This window comes from Ambystoma mexicanum, chromosome 6p (assembly GCF_040938575.1).
Source record: "Ambystoma mexicanum isolate Mex_15411 chromosome 6p, UKY_AmexF1_1, whole genome shotgun sequence".
NCBI lineage: Eukaryota > Metazoa > Chordata > Amphibia > Caudata > Ambystomatidae > Ambystoma > Ambystoma mexicanum.
The window spans coordinates 60,621,315-60,639,171 of NC_090935.1; the positions used below are offsets into that span (position 1 = coordinate 60,621,315).

Consider the following 17,857-nt stretch of genomic DNA (forward strand, 5'->3'; position numbering starts at 1 on the left):
TTGGTGTACTCCCCATCTAGTTATTTGATATATTCTCCTTCTTTCTCATATAGGGCTCCAGACCCTGTTATTTCTGATTATCTTTGGGGTACCAGACCCTTTTACCCATAACTCTTTTTTGGGTGCGGGTACCAGACTCCCAATGCAACTTTGGGCTTCTTTGGTTTACTGTCCTGCCAAACGCAGCATTCCTTCTTTTCAAACTTGCTTTCATGCAGAGTCCCTGACTCCCTTATGTGCTCTATTTCAATTGGGTACTGGTCCCAGACTCGAAATTGCTGTTAACAATAGCCTTGTTCACTCTCCTGCCAAGCTAACGTTTCTTTTACCTTGCATTTACTTGTCATGCATTCATTTGCCATATTTTCAACATTGATTGGGATAACTACTCCCCTGGTTTTCTGTATTTCTCGCAGTGTATTAGACCAAAATGTTCTCTGACCCAACCTCCTCTTACTTCCCACCAGGCACGTATTTTCGTTCTCGGTTTGTGTCCCCTGGCTGTGGGATTCCGTCCTGAGGCTCTGGTAGGCTTCTGGCTTGTTCTTGCCTGGGTTTCTCGTTCGCAGCTTCCCTCATCCTTCTTGCAGTCGATCCTCGCCTCGGCTTTGATAGAAACACAGTAAGACGCTCTCGCATCTATTCGGCAAGTGAGCTTCAGAGTAGCCGGCTTCCAGGCTACGTACATTCTCTCTCCTTCTCTGGCAGACTGCATTTTGTCTCTGTGTTGGTCTTGCCTCCCTGTGTTGGTCTTGCGTCTCCTTGCTCTGCTCTCCAGCTGACAGTTTTGTTTCTCCGGTCACAGCTACCCGGCGGGATCTCTCTCTGCCTCTCAGCTGTACTACATTTAAACTCCCGATTTGGGAAAGGAAGTTCATCAGAACCAATGAGATTCCCGAAAGAACAAGATTGCTCACTTTGGTTTACAAGAGTGATCTTCATCCTCACAGTCCTCATCCTCGTCTCAGTACATGGGTTCAGATATAAGTCAATACCGGTTTGCTCTTTACTCTACAGGAACACATTAGTTGGACTGGTTTCACAATAAAACTTATCAGTCTCATCAGGGCAGATGGGAAGGGAATTTAATTCCTGAAATGGGGTTAAAGGCCTTTCATCATGGTTATACCAGCTCTCCTGAAGATGATTGTCCCCCCAGACCCATAAGGGGCATCCCTTCCCAGGTGATCCTCCTGCTGTGCACCACCCCAGGGGGATTATTTTACTGTGGATGCGCTGCATTGGCCCCTTGGGAAAGGTCTCCCCCTAGAAGAGAAGCGACGATATCTTCGGATCCGTCACATACCTTTCCCTTTCCTTCTGCCCTCTGCCTTTTGCATCAGGGCTGTCCCTTATGTTTGTGGCTTCCCCTTCAAAGATTGAACCCAGGGTTTCTCGTATTTCTCTGGAAGTCTCTACTTTGGTTGTTACTAGCCCATAGGGTTTTTATTTTTAGATCTATTAGGGCCACTTGGGACAGCCACCTACCAAATTGGGGTACCCTGTTGCCTATCACCAGTTGAGCTGGTAGATCCGAGATCACTGCCACTATTATCCACAGCTCTTCTCCTAATATGGTGATAAGGAAATTAGCTTGTGGGTAGATCTCTGTATGGCCATGTACGACATCCATCTCTTGGGATTTCTTGCACCCTATGGGTAAATATTTAGGATATACCACACATCCTTTACTCCAGCTATCTAGGTTGGCCCCAATGTTTTTCTTCCCATAGTGGCTATCCTATACATGGTGTGTTTGCCTCCAGTATAAAGGTAGTGCGAGGGGTCAGAAATGAACGCCGGACACAATGTTGTCATGTTTTTGGTTAAAGATTTTTAATATTATAAATGCGTTGGGAAAATACCTCTCTGACCCTATTCTAAAGAGGAGTTTACCTACCTAAAAAACAAAAACAAAGGATCTGTCTGTGTAAGGATCAGGATATCAGAAATCAAGAACATCCTTGTGTCCAAGCATTGTATCCAGACCCTCACACTACAAACAAAATAATAAAGTTAGAAGGGAAAATGCCTTTAACCTAGTATTGGCAAAAAGCGAGCATTATTGAAAAATAGAATGGCTCCAATGTAACAGTTTTCCAAGATGAAAAAGACCTTGGATCCAGAGAGTGGTTACCTTCCCCTGCATTCTTCAATCGGATGGCAATGTCTATTGATCTGACTATTTGGGCATCATTCTGAGGTGGGCGGTAAGAGGTTAACAGCGTCGGTAAGGGTGCCGGTGCCGTTAACTCCTTACCGCCGCATTACGAGGTCCTTTAGCGGGTCCTGCTAAGGACGGCTGGTTTACCAGGCGCCCTTAGTGGGAGCCGCTAAAGGACCAGCATGCTAACAACGGGCCTGTTATAAACGGGCCCGTTGTTAGCATGGTCCCCATTCCCATTGAGCCCTATGGGTGATCGAATGCGAATGGGGATGGGTTCCTGAATGGGGAAAAACCGGGTCCTCCAAGGTTCGAATGGCCCAGTAATTCCCCATTCAGGGAACCCGGACCCGGTATGCGGTAAGAGGGTAGCCATGGTGCTAACAGCGCCATGGCTACCTCCAACCTCGGAATGAGGCCCTTTTTCTCCTTTGCCCACAACAATATTGTTAGATAAAAAGCTCTGTACTGATCTTTCTTTAATGCAAGTTCCTTATTTGTTTAACAAACACTGGGCCTCATTATAACCTTGCTGGTATCCTGGTGGTAAACACACCTGGGCTATGACCATGTGCAGTGCCGCTGGATTATGAGAGACGGTGTAAATCCCCATTCATGGAGTCCTATAGGACTCCATGAGGGGAGTTGCCGTCTTTATCGGCACCGGTATTGTAATGACTGCTTTTTTTGCCAGTAGGGAACATGCCTTACCTCCAGCAAACCTGTAGTTGGTCGATCCGGGTAAAGTGCCGGTAACCATAAATACCGGTGCTTTCTGACCGGACTGGCTGACTCATAATGAGGCCCACTGTCCTTGTTTAACATTTCTTATAGGTATGCAATTTGCCTGGTATGCTCCCCTGCCAGGACTCTTTATCTACTTCCAACTGCCTGGTGTACTCTCCTGCCAGGACTTCTCTTGCCCTTCCAACTGCCTGGTATACCTCCCTGCCAGGACTTCTTATCTAGTTTTAACTGCCCGGTGTACTTCTCTTGCCAGGACTTCTCTCATGCGTTACAGCTTCTGTTTATATACAAAACTGCATTTACCATTCTTGATTCAGTATATCTTTCTGTTTCAATGTTTGTTCAAGCTTTTCCCCACACTTGCATTCCATGCACTCATGTGTTATTGGGGTTTGGATCTGCCCTCTACCTTTTTACTTTCAAACAATCTTCTTATTGTTGTTGTCTTGGCAATCGCATAACATTCAATTTGTTGCTGGCGCGATCACCGAAACACCCCGGGGTTCCAACTTGCTTTGGGCTGGCTCACCGGATTGGTGTAGCATCTTCGGTCCCGTTCGTGCTTACGCAGCATAGCTCGCCGTTTGCTTCCCACTCTTGGCTGCTCCGACATCTCTCTGGCTTCCCTCATGGCTCTGCTCCTCCACGCCTGCTTCCCTTCAGGTACCAGTGTGGATTACGCTGCCTCTTTGAGCTGCAAGTGCCCAGGAACTCTCTCGCTTCCCTTGGCATCTCCACGGCACGTCCTGCTCACGCAACGTATGTCTTCTTCTCTGCTGGGGAGCTCTTCTGCTCTGCCACACCGGCTTGTGCCTCCAGCATTTGCCCACCTCTACGGAAGATGCAATGTCTTCTCCTGAACCATTTCTCATAGTGTGGTTTCCATTTTTAAATGTCCCGCGCACAGGTGTTTTCACCAAACAACTAGCAGGCTCATTGAGCTTGAGGCTCCTGTTGCTTTGAACCAATTCCTTCATCCTTCTCGTCTCACTACATAGGTGGTTGTGGGAGTTGGAGTCCATTGGTGTTACTTGGTGCACATTGTTTGTAGAATTTATCTCAATGATTCCACATGAAAGATCAGTTCCACATGAAGGGGAGCTAGGAGTGAAAGGGGTTTTGTTGGAGCTTTTATTCTTCAGGTCAGAAAAGGTTTCATTATTTTCCCTATTGGGGGAACCAACACATGGCAATAGGCCATTCGGGTATTGGATATCAGGGGGTCTTCCTCATGGGTAAAGGGGGAATACTGCGCCTCATCCAATGAAGCCATAACCTCTCCCCAGTAGTTAACTCCTCCCATGTGATCCTCCCCCTTATAGCTGCCCCCAAGGTCAGGATCAGGTAGCGTATGCCGTCCCCTGGCCACATGGAAGGAGGTCTCCGCCGGGAACCTGTGATGACTCCATTGGATTAATCACAGTAGTTAGTGTTGTTTTTGCCCTTTTTCTTTTTCTTTCTGACTTTAGAAACTATTTTTCTTATCTTCCCTTCAGCGTCTTTATCTATGGGTAATGGCTGGGCACACAAGATGGGCATAATTGAAGAATTCATTTCCTGTTTTTCTGGTTCGTGGACTCCCTTGGGGTCTCCTTTCTCTGGAGTTACCTTAGGGGGCAAGAAATTTAAAGGACAGTGCCTAGTTGGATGGCCCTTCTCCCCACAATAATAACACATTTGTTTTTGTGTAACAGGAAGAGAGGTTTCTTCCTGGTCATTTTCTTTCTTACAAGGGTCTTCTATTTCTATTTCTAGGGGATCTCGGGTAAACTCTTTTGTCCGCTCTTGGTCTACCTGGGAGTTAATCGGATAGGCAGCTAGTGAGGAAGGGAATTCAAGGTCTTCCAGATTATCCTCTTGGAGAGAATGACCTGTCACATTTCCGCTTAACGCAGAAAAGGACTCTCTGACAGATGTCTGACCCAGGGCACTGTTAATGCCAGAAAAGGGTTGGAATTCTTTCCTGCCGGTTTCAGCATCGTCAGGGAAGAGACTTCTCAATTCTATTATGCCCTTCCCCAAAGTCTATAGGGTTGTCTTTTTTCAGGGGTTAGGAAACATTTACAAGATGTTAGGGAATTGGGTAGGTGGGCATCTTCCAATGAAGACTCATGATCGGCTGTGTTATGATCAGAGGGAGATGCTAGCTCCTGAGTATAAACGTTTTCGATTTTTCAAGGGAAGGAATCTTTTAGGATATTGAGGGATTTGAGACTTTCCCATGAGGACTTGCCCTCGGCCAAATCATAGCCTAGCTCAACGCTAATGGATTTCCGTGTTCTTTCAGGTTTCACCAGGCCCTTATCTTGAGATGATAATGGAGTGACCATAGTTTCTGGAGCATAACAATCTTTTATTTTCAAAGGGAGAGGGATCTCCCGTGATATTGGGGTATTGGGAGATTGTATCCTTTCCTTTAGTAGTTTAATTGTAACTATAGTAAGAGTTTAACTCTGCCTCCAGCTTTGAGCCACACCAAAGAAATGTGCCCCTCCTCCCACCGTGTTGTTTCTCTTGGTTCTATCCATCTCTCTTCCTAAATTTTGGTTGGGAAACAAGTACTCAGAGGGTTTCATACACCAAGAGTCCTACCATATCGCCCCTTTTAATCTGTATCAGACTGTAGGATACATTTAGGAGGCAATTTGTATCTCCTATCTGCTGGGATAGGATAGTGTCATGCCTTTTCCCCCCAGTCCTTGTGGGCTGCCTGGAGGCACAGTTCGCGATTCACCAGTGCCCAGCGTTTACTGCTGGAAGCGAGCAGAGGAGTCTAGTCGCTTAGCAGTTCTATTGGAGCCTGAATACATAATCAGAAACCCTGTGTGTTCAGAGTGTCTCAACGCTCGGTATTCAGGTATACTGCTCATCGCTATTGTATTCTTGTTCCCTGTTCTGTTTTTCCTTCTTACCTCCTCCTCCCTCTTCTCTGCCCTCCTTGGATTCCTCCTGTGTTCTGCCTGATTCATTTGGGAGCTGTTCAGTCTATTATTCAGCTTTTTCAACCAGCTGATACTTCACAATGCTTCCGGGTCACGCTTACATGTTTTTTCCTCTCCAAGGATTTTCCTATATTTTGGCAGTCTTCCAGGTCAGTCTGCCCAAGTGTTTTCCCTTCAGGCAGGTGGTGTCTGGGGAGGCTCACCCTTTCCTTCATGAGATCCGCACCAAACACAAATTCACATAAGGATAAAGACCACAGTAAACGTGAAAGAAGGCACAGGTGAGCCGCACCTCTGAATGTACAGATTCTGACAGATAGACAACTAAGTTGGTAGGAATCTCTACCCTAAGTGCTAGGGAGATGATCATTTTGTCCCTACTAGGAATTCTCCACTCATGGGGTAAGAAAAGATTAGGTGTATTCCCCTCCACATTTTCTTAGTGGGTAGAATGGCTTGTGAAGTCAATGGGGAAAACCTGACCCACCTGTGATTGGCCCCGATGGTGGGAGGGCTCTTGAACTCTTTCTATAGGCCCCATAGGTGGAAAATATAATCTGCGCTGACCTTTTCCCAGGTGTATAAAATTTTAGGACTAGAATTAGACCTAGTTGCTTTGTAAATTGTGAGGTCCAACCGGTTCTTCAATTTATACCTTTTCGGCAGTACACGTTGTTCTCCTTGTTTTCCTTCCATCCAGCTAACTCATTTACATCCTTTCCTAGAATAATTTGGCCATATTGTCCTGGACTATTTCATTATCCTGATCTCACTGCCACTTGTAATGGATTTCTTCTTTTGTTTAGTGTCTTGATATAACCCTAGATGCAGTCAACCCTGACCTCCATTGTTATTCATGTTGTGAAATAGGTTTCATTTTGGCACCTCCATCCAAACTCTGCTCCTCTCTAACTAGAAACGCCTACCCAAGCTGCTTCTCAATCATCACTTATATCCCCTTCATTTGGGATAGCCACTCCCCCTTCATTGGCCTTCTTTGCTTTTACAATGAGACCCTTTAAGGCATTGTACACCCAAAATGTGCTCCTAACATCTTCCCTCTTCTGATGCTCAGCACCAGTCCGCCATTGATTACCTTGTACATTTGATCAAAATGTAATAAATGAAATTGAATAAATGTACAGCCTGGTTGAATCACTGACCATCAAACCCCCAGCACATAATTCCCAAGAGGCCCCACCTCCACGATGCAAATGGACTGTAATAGGGCTTACAGGGTGACACATTTCTATGCTAGAGAAAATCAATAAAATAAATAACTACACCTTATACCACAAGAACCTTAAGCACATGCATTAACTCTTTTATCTTGCAAGTTAATTTACCCATTCATTCTGTTGTAATTGGCTCCCAGCCCTATTTCCTTGGCCCAAGAGCTGATTTTCTGCTTGATGAAAGACGACTTGGAGCCCATGTCCGTCATCTTTTCCTGAATTTTCTCCCAGACTCGTGGCACCCCGAAGAACATGGTGGGCCTCACCTCCTGTAGTGTAGAAACCAGGGTGCCCTGAGGATGAGACAAGAGGTAAATATTCACCAGCAGATTCATGCAGAGAAAGATTATATATACATCTTCCAAGAACAGAAGATGTACCATTGGCGGCTTGTCATATTAAGGGTCTCCCGCTTACTTTCTCCATGCCAGCATCATCTGCATACACTTCCAGAATGTCATCGCTCTCTGTATGACTAACTCAGTAAGCACCTGAGTGCACGCTTCACACATTTCTGGCCTATACCTGGCATTTTGCCGAAGATCAACTGTAATAGAGAGCCAGCAACTGGTAGTATGAAGAGAGATAAGACTAGGTGTGAGTGGAGAAGCAGAGGCACGGTTGTAGAGATGCAGAAACAGACGTAGGACTATGCACACATGCACAATGTGAAGGCATCAGGAAGGAGGACACAGACAACAGATCAGAGTCAAAATTCAAAATAAACCCTTTTATTAACTTAAATGTCAGGATGGTAGAAGGCCTAACTTGCCCAATGCTAAGGTGGGGTGTCACTACCTGAACAAACTAAGGAATAAAAGTTCAACTTAATTTATTTATTTGGCATTTGGTTAACAAATTAAACCTTTCACCAATCTTCACAAACATAAAAGCAATTTTAAGCAAGAGTAATAAATAGAAAAAAGGGACAATAGAGAGAAAAAAGAAAAAAGACTCGATAAAAAACACATACCTTTCCTTAAAACTATTACATTGAAGACAGCCCCACTCTGCGTCAACTCTTTTCTTTCCATGTCAACAATAAAACCAGTATAAGAACAATTAATTTCCTAGGTGCCCCAATGAACCCCAATAAGACATTTGATTCACACCTCCAGGAGTAAAACTACTTCATTTAAAAGAGCAACAAGAGATAATATTAGGGTTAGTCCTTCTCCATGCATATATGCTAGCCACCATTGCTTAGTGCATCTCAAGCTCCGGTTGATGATACATTTTGCCTAGAACTTTGTTCTCAGCTCAATCAATGGTGTGCAAAATAAAACCAGATGTTTTAAGGTCTCTTTTTCGTTGGTCAATTTACATAACCTACACAAAGAGTCCGAATTTCTATCCCTACTACGTACATTCAAAATCTCTTTAGAAGGGTAAAGATTTAATCTAAATCTCACGTATTCTGCGCTGTATATGCTGTCTGGGAATCTTAATAGGTACTGGGGCAGATTGTTATATCTTCGGGTTTTAGGAGTCGATTGCCTGTACAGTTTGTAGGACTGTCTTTGGTCCTGGGACTCTATCCAGTCCTTTGACCATTATTTATGCTTCATGGAGGTCGGGTTTGCAACAAGTATTTCATCTGAAACATTCAGGTCACTCCCTATTTCACTGCAGATAGACCTCCATTCCCTTAGCAGTTGATCAGACCCACTCAGTAAAGCCCCGTTTATAATAATGAACTCTCTCACTGGTTTAGATGTTGTACATTTCCTATACAGCATTACATTTTTCCATACCACCACGGCGTACATGGAAATAAGACCCAACTCTGCTTTTATGACCTGAATGGGTACACACTTTGGAGGAGACAACACTCTCTTCCAAAATAGACCCTTCAGGGATGCCCACAATCCATCCAGGAGTCCAAAGAAAGCCTCTGCGCCATAAGTAAGGATTGGAATCACCTTCAATCAGTAGAAAGATATCACAGGAATTAAAGAGAATCTTCCTTATCTTTTTAAGATGATCCTACCATTGGGCTGCTAAATTTCTTGCCTTAGAGTGCAGAACCTTTTCTCTAGAAGCATCCCTGAAGCTATTTCCCAGGTGCATCCCCAGGTATACAAAGGAGTTTGTTTTAAGCAAAGCATCCTTGCCTGAGTGCTATTGCTGTTTACAATTTGCCTTTCCACATGGTTGCTGTAAGGTAAGCACTATGGTTTTAGTAGCGTTCATTGTTAGACCCTTTTCTGTAACACACGTCTGCAATGCATTTGCAGGCTCACCGGAGTTTGGTCTATTAAGACCAAATCATCTGCGTATAACAGCCTATCCAGAGAGTTACCATCCACCTTTGCCAGAAAACTGCGGAGTTCAACTTAATAGTCTGTCTGTGTCCAAAACCTATCCTTGCCCTCACAACTAGAACAAACACATGTGTAGGGATTTCCAAGTCAAAGGAAACAGTGTTTAACTTAAAGTTCTGAGCTTCTTCAAGCTCTCCTTCCCCAAGCTTAAGAAAGTTCCATAAAAAAGAGTCTGCATGTTTATCTTTTTCTAGTTCAAGGCAATATAGTTCAGAACTAATCCTGGAGTACCCTACCCCAAGTTTCAAGTAACACAAATCCAAAACAAAGGGGTCTTGAGACTCTGTTCCCAAGACAACACTTGTAGTCCCTCAAGTCTCAGGGTTCCCTTCCCCAGGACTTCACTATCTCACATAGGTTCCTTGGTACTTTCTCCTGTGCACCAAGTCGCCTTTACTTGATTCCTTTTATTGGCCTCTGGGTTTAGGGTGTACTCTTGGGTTTCTCTGGCTTCTCGTTGGCCTCCTCATGGCTCTGCCACCCTGAGCCATGCACCCCTTTTCAAACGGTAGTATTGCCCCACTACATTCACAGGCCGATTCATGGAATAAATGTGCGCCGAAAATCCCGGCGCAGAGGGGCCAATACGTGCGCTGCGCCGAAAATTAGCGCAAAGCGCAGGGAAACCAGCGCACGTCGATTCATGGAAGTCCGTGCGCAAGAAAAGCAGAGGACGTGCGCGGAAATAGCGCGCGGCGCAGGCCGGCGCACAGGTCAACCAACGTCGTGCGCCACGGCCACTGCGCTATCACTCCGAGCGCAGCGCACAGCTCTAAAGTAGGCGGAACACAGGGCGGGACACTCGGAATGGGGAATAAAATGGGGCACAACACTCGGAATGGGGAAGAATGTGGGCGGCACGGGGAAAGTTTAGGAGGCAAGTGCGCGGAACGCCCACACGCTCGCATACAACACGTATTCATGGAATAGAATAGGGCAAAAAAGCGCACGCTCAAAGCAGCGCACAGGCACAAACACGACCGCCACAAGAAAGCAGGCGGTAGCGTCTCTGCGCCTGCAAGAAATGTGCGCTAAAAGGTGCGCCAACAAATAGCACCTATATACAGACATGATCAATGTCCAATACTGTGGCCCTCCAGGACAAATGACGTACAAAGGGGTACCCACAAACACAGACACGCGCTGAGAGAAAAAATAAACGTGTGCGTGTATACCGGGGTGCGCGTTAAGTTGCACACGCGATATGGCCGGGTACGTGGATTTCAGGGGTGCGCGGGAAGTTCCACACGCGATATGGCAGGGTACGTGGATTTCAGGGGTGCGCGGGAAGTTCCACATGCGATATGGCCGGCTACGTGGATTTCAGGGGTGCGCGGGAAGTTCCACACGCGATTAGTCAGGGTACGTGGATTTCAGGGGTGCGCGGGAAGTTCCACACGCGATATGGCCGGCTACGTGGATTCCAGGGGTGCGCGGGAAGTTCCACACGCGATATGGCCGGCTACGTGGATTTCAGGGGTGCGCGGGAAGTTCCACACGCGATTAGTCAGGGTACGTGGATTGCAGGGGTGCGCGGGAAGTTCCACACGCGATATGGCAGTGTACGTGGATTGCAGGGGTGCGCGGGAAGTTGCACACGCGATATGGCCGGGTACGTGGATTCCAGGGGTGCGCGGGAAGTTCCACACGCGATATGGCAGGGTACGTGGATTCCAGGGGTGCGCGGGAAGTTCCACACGCGATATGGCAGGGTACGTGGATTTCAGGGGTGCGCGGGAAGTTCCACACGCGATATGGCCGGCTACGTGGATTTCAGGGGTGCGCGGGAAGTTCCACACGCGATTAGTCAGGGTACGTGGATTTCAGGGGTGCGTGGCAAGTTCCACACGCGATATGGCCGGCTACGTGGATTCCAGGGGTGCGCGGGAAGTTCCACACGCTTTATGGCCGGCTACGTGGATTTCAGGGGTGCGCGGGAAGTTCCACACGCGATATGGCCGGCTACGTGGATTCCAGGGGTGCGTGGGAAGTTCCACACGCGATATGGCCGGCTACGTGGATTCCAGGGGTGCGCGGGAAGTTCCACACGCGATATGGCCGGCTACGTGGATTTCAGGGGTGCGCGGGAAGTTCCACACGCGATTAGTCAGGGTACGTGGATTGCAGGGGTGCGCGGGAAGTTCCACACGCGATATGGCCGGCTACGTGGATTTCAGGGGTGCGCGGGAAGTTCCACACGCGATTAGTCAGGGTACGTGGATTTCAGGGGTGCGCGGGAAGTTCCACACGCGATATGGCCGGCTACGTGGATTCCAGGGGTGCGCGGGAAGTTCCACACGCGATATGGCCGGCTACGTGGATTTCAGGGGTGCGCGGGAAGTTCCACACGCGATATGGCCGGCTACGTGGATTCCAGGGGTGCGCGGGAAGTTCCACACGCGATATGGCCGGCTACGTGGATTTCAGGGGTGCGCGGGAAGTTCCACACGCGATATGGCAGGGTACGTGGATTGCAGGGGCGCGCGGGAAGTTCCACACGCGATATGGCCGGCTACGTGGATTTCAGGGGTGCGCGGGAAGTTCCACACGCGAATTGGCTGTGTGCTCCCAGGCATTACCTGTACACCCTCCACGGCCCCTGCAGGCAGCACACACCACAGGGAACTACCCTGCACACCTGCTCATGTCTCCCACCACCCCCACCCCCCATCCACCAGGGACACCCTCCACCAGGCCCCCACCCATGTCCAACCCATGTCTCCCACCACCCCCACCCCCCATCCACCAGGGACACCCTCCACCAGGCCCCCACCCATGTCCAACCCATGTCTCCCACCACCCCCACCCCCAGCACTGTGGGGAACCTGCCAGCAGGCCCCCACCCATGTCCAACCCATGTCTCCCACCACCCCCACCCCCCATCCACCAGGGACACCCTCCACCAGGCCCCCACCCATGTCCAACCCATGTCTCCCACCACCCCCACCCCCAGCACTGTGGGGAACCTGCCAGCAGGCCCCCACCCATGTCCAACCCATGTCTCCCACCACCCCCACCCCCAGCACTGTGGGGAACCTGCCAGCAGGCCCCCACCCATGTCCAACCCATGTCTCCCACCACCCCCACCCCCCATCCACCAGGGACACCCTCCACCAGGCCCCCACCCATGTCCAACCCATGTCTCCCACCACCCCCACCCCCCATCCACCAGGGGCACCCTCCACCAGGCCCCCACCCATGTCTCCCACCACCCCCACCCCCAGCACTGTGGGGAACCAGCCAGCAGGCCCCCACCCATGTCCAACCCATGTCTCCCACCACCCCCACCCCCAGCACTGTGGGGAACCTGCCAGCAGGCCCCCACCCATGTCCAACCCATGTCTCCCACCACCCCCACCCCCAGCACTGTGGGGAACCTGCCAGCAGGCCCCCACCCATGTCCAACCCATGTCTCCCACCACCCCCACCCCCAGCACTGTGGGGAACCTGCCAGCAGGCCCCCACCCATGTCCAACCCATGTCTCCCACCACCCCCACCCCCCATCCACCAGGGGCACCCTCCACCAGGCCCCCACCCATGTCCCCCTGGCCCCAGGTCCTGACGATACACAATCATGGCAGTAATGGCCAGCATACCCAGCACAAACACCCAGGCAAGGATTGCATGCACCCACATAGTGAATGCAATCGCATGACACAACCCCAAAGGCAAGTATGCAAAAGAACACATGTCCGTCACACACACATACACAATGGGTGCAAGTGAATGTCAAAACCCATATCATGACATGTAAGAAACCAAAGAGAAAATGACACAAGTGTAAGATAATATAAAAATGTATTAAAAACAAAAAATAAGTAAACTAAGAAAACATACAACTATGTGGCAAAGTAAATAAAAGGTCCATGTCCGAGAACAAAAATGATAAACCAAAAAACAAAGGATTAAAAAATCAATAGAATTTGTCCAAAGCAAAACCATGTAGTAGGAAATCAAAGAAAAACCATTACGTCATGGTGTAAACAATAAGAAATTAAAAAAATGTATCTCCCAAAAAATAACAATATATACAGGAATGTTCAAGGGTCCATGAGCCCAACACCACAAATGAAACCTAATACTAACTAATTAAAAAAATATGTACAAAAAAGTGGCCATTGTCCAAGCGGTCCAAAATAATAAAAATAAATAAAGGAAACCTAGCACTAACTAACTAAGAAACTATATACAAAGGCAGCGGGCTAGTCCTGCGGCTCACTTGGTGATGCTGGCCAGGGCATCCTCGAACTCCATGTCAATGTCCTGGAGGCGGGACTCAGTCCTGGCCCCGAGGTCTCGCAGGGACAACCCCATGTGCTCACCAAAATCCCTGCGAGCCTCCTCGAGGCACTCAGCCCGCCTCAATGCCCGACGCATGGAGATCTCCGCCCTGGCCATGGCGAGCCGCTCCTCTTCCGCCCGCTGCCGCTCCACACCTATCCGCTGGCCAAACTCCTCCCACACGGAACACACCGCCATGCCAGGGTTGCCCTGCCCTCCGGCCGATGCCTGCCCCTCTGATCTTGATGGCCCTGAGCCATGATGCCTCCCACGTCGAGCCCGCTGCTGCCTCCGACGCCACTGCCTCTGCCAGCACGACGGCATCCAGGCTGATGGTAACCACCGACGCCGTCGTGCACGTGCCCTGCCCGATGATGCCGGCACATCTTCCATCTGCTGGGGTCCACTTGCTGTGTTGTCCACCCCTGCTGGACCTCCGACTCCCAACTGTGGCAGGGATGGGATCCCCACCGAGCTGGCTGCATTGGTCGGGGCAGGTCCACAGGGGGCCATGGTGGCATCTGGGCCGGAAGACGGCAAGGAGAACGACCGGTGGATAGCCTGCACAGAGGAGGAGAGGGCCGTCAGATTGGCCAACACATGCAGGAACCCCCCGAACATGGCCGATCCCAATTGGGCCACGTCGGCACGGTGCACTTCGTGATGACGTGCATGCTCCTCCCGGGAAGCACGCACGTCATCACGAATCACAGCCGTGCGCATCGCGACCCCAATCAGGACCTGCTCCACGCGGCCAGGGGTTCCCACGGCCGCAGGTGGAGGGGAGTCAGTTGACATGGACATCCCCTCTACCTGCGGACGGGCCTGGGACGGGGCATCCCTGCTGGTGCATGGTGGTGCACTCACAGGGTCAGGGACAGCGACATGCACAGGCACCTCCACGGTGACCTGTGCTGCCTCCTGCCCCTGGCCCTGGACTGCACCACTTGCACCAGCAGGGATGCTCCCACCAGGCCCCATGTGTGCACCAGTGTCGGCCTCCTCCTCCTCTGTGCAAACCACCAACCTGGATGGCTCCTCACCGTCTCCCGCCGTAGCAGGCCCCTGTGGGGGCTCACCCACCCCTTCCGCTGCAGCCGTGGGGGCATCCCCGCCGCCTTGCTCCACAGCGCCGTCTCCGCCCTCTTCTTCACTAGCCGCTGCGTAGAGGGAGACAAAGGACACAAGCATCAGGCTACTGTACAATGGTCCCCTAGACAGGAAGCAATAGCAGATGAGCACCCCTGTCAAAGTACACTTCCATCATGTCCCTCCACAACACATGGGTCAGTCCAGGCAAAACACACACAGTAACAGGCATGGTGCATGCCATGCACATTTCCATGCATGTCCAATTGACTCTTGAAACATTCAATGATTTGTAACTCACATGCATCATGGCTCATGCATATCACATGCACACACTTCACCTCAGTCACATCCATCTGGCCCCAAACACAACGAACACAGGCGAAACAAGGGTAAGTTGGGTGCGTCACTTAATCTGTGCATTGTCACACACATGTGTCATGCATCCATGGCATGCACAAGTCACAGACACGCAGGTCAGGCACACAGACATGGCTACCATATATGTACCTGGCATCAGCACCCATCCTTCACCCCCATCCATGTCCAGGTACAGAGACTGGCATGCTCTCATGTCCTAAATCTGCATAGGGCTCCCCATGACGCATTTCAACACATGCAACAACCATGTGGGTCACACATCACTGGTCGCACATGCATTACCATGATGTCCCTGCACACATACATGCATACATGGCCCATGGCACACATACAGGCAAGTATCATAGAACCAGCACACCGCAACATGCCCTGTCTCACACAGTAATGCTTGCACACTTACCGCTCAACTCCAGACGGGCCTCCCTCTCAAGGACCTGGGCGTGGAGCGCTGGGCGTACGCGTTCCAGGACCCTCTTCTGGATGGAACTCATGCGGCCCCGGCCCCCCTCCACGAGGCGCCGGGCCTTCACAAGGGTCCTGGACCTCAAGTCCTCCCAGCGCTTCTTGATCTTCTGGACGTTGCGGGTTGCCACCCCCTCCGCGTTGATGGCAACCACACAGTCGGCCCAGATCCTCTCCCGTCCTTCCTTGCTGGCGCGGGACGATCCAAAGAGGGCATCATACTGCCCCAGGACATGCTCCACCAGGACACCAACTTCGGTGGCAGTGAAGCTGGTGCCCCTCTGCCCCTCTGGCCTGGGGTTGCCACTGGTGCCAGATGTGGAAGTGCCCGACATGGCAACCCCAGAGGCAGGTGTGGGTGGGCAACTGGGTCCTGGGGCTGGGCTGTGGAGCGATGTAATCCCAGTTGGGAGTCTTCAGTTCCAGCAGGGGTGGACACAGCAACTGGACCCCTGCAGATGGCTGATGTGCAGGCACCAAATGGCAGGGCACGGTGGCAGCAGGCAGGCAGGCAGGCAGGCAGCAGCAGATAGCACGTGGGAGGCTGCTCAGGGCACTGGGGGGGCAGTAACTCGGCCTTCTGGGCAGGAGCGTGGTGTTCCGTGTGTTTTCGGGTGGCCAGCTTGATACGGAGTGATTTGGCACGTGAAATTCCTGCACGTCAGCGTGAAATCCGAGGAAAGGCCCTTAGCGCGTAAGTGCGTCAGCACGCATACGCGAATCTATTGGACCAGAGTCCCTCACCGCGTAAGCGCGTCTGACGTGATCCGCACGGGCGTTCCCCACTCAGCACATGATGACGGAGCACACGTGGAAATACTGCACGTCAGAGTGTCATCGCGTGTAATTGGTCAAAAGGGCGCGTACACGCGATTGGCCTATGTACGTGTATTTCATCGCGTGTAATTGGCCAAAAGTGCGCGTACACGCGATTGGCCTATGTACGTGTATTTCATCGCGTGTAATTGGCCAAAAGTGCGCGTACACGCGATTGGCCTATGTACGTGTATTTCATCGCGTGTAATTGGCCAAAAGTGCGCGTACACGCGATTGGCCTATGTACGTGTATTTCAGGGGTGCGCGGCCACTTACACACGCAAGTACGTCAGCGCACCTGTATGCCTGCTGCGTGGGAATTTCCACACGCTATTGGAGTGGGATTACTAGATTCCAGGGGTGCGAGGGTCACACGCTCGCCTAGAACACGCGCAAGGCATTAATTTGCGCACTTTTCAATAAACAAGCCAGATGCCAGGATGAACATACCGTTCCTAGCAGCAGTGGCAGTGGGCTACCAAAGGAGGAGGAGGAGGAGAGTCAGGGCCAGAATATTCACACCCAGAACCAGCCTATTCGGGATGCCTGATGACCAGGTGTATGGGAGGTACAGGTTTCCAGCACACATCATACTGGACCTGGTCAGTGAGTGGGAGGATGACCTCACATCACCCACCCTGTGCTCCCAAGCACTCAGCCCCCTGCAGAAGGTCCTGAATGTACTGCACTTCTTGGCCACTGGATCCTTTCAGCGGACAAGTGCCATAGTGGGTGGTGTGTCACAGGCCACGCAGTCACGCTGCCTACACCAGGTCTTGAACATCATCACTGCACGGCCATCTGTCCGCAGGCACATATATCTCCCCAGGACTCATGCAGAAAGGCGGACGTGCATCCAGGAATTCTATGGTGTGGCTCAATTCCCCAAAGTGCTTGGTGCAATTGACTGCACACATGTGGCTCTACGTCCACCCAGGGCAACAGAGCACATCTATAGAAACCGCAAGCACTGGCATTCCATCAACGTGCAAGTTGTATGCAATGCCAAGGGAATCATCACATCAGTATATGCCAACTATCCCGGGTGCACCCACGACAGCTTCATCTACAGAATGTCTACCCTATGCCGGGACCTAGAGGCTGGCCAGCATGGAGATACATGGCTGCTTGGTGAGCATGAATGCCACTGCACATGCATGCATGTCAGTTACTGGGTCATGACACAACACCACTAATGATACCCATCACCACCTCCGCAGGGGACAGTGCCTACCCTATCAGCCCCCACATGATGACCCCAATCCGGAACCCCACCACGCCACCCGAGGTAAGGTACAACACAGCCCACATTGCAACACGGGGCATAGTGGAGCGCACATTCGGAGTGCTGAAGTCACGCTTTCGCTCCCTTGACCGTTCTGGCGGGCAGCTGTTATATGCTCCCCGAATAGTGT

At 50.6% G+C, this 17,857-nt stretch overlaps 1 protein-coding gene across 1 annotated transcript in view; it reads right to left on the bottom strand.

Annotated features, from left to right (window-relative positions):
• Positions 1–17,857, bottom strand: part of LOC138511207 (long-chain-fatty-acid--CoA ligase ACSBG2-like) — a 655,074-nt gene that overhangs the window by 405,186 nt on the left and 232,031 nt on the right. Inside the window, exon 8 of the mRNA XM_069626736.1 lies at positions 7,200–7,381. Coding sequence (XP_069482837.1) covers positions 7,200–7,381 — 182 coding nt within the window. The remainder of the gene's footprint in view (positions 1–7,199; positions 7,382–17,857) is intronic.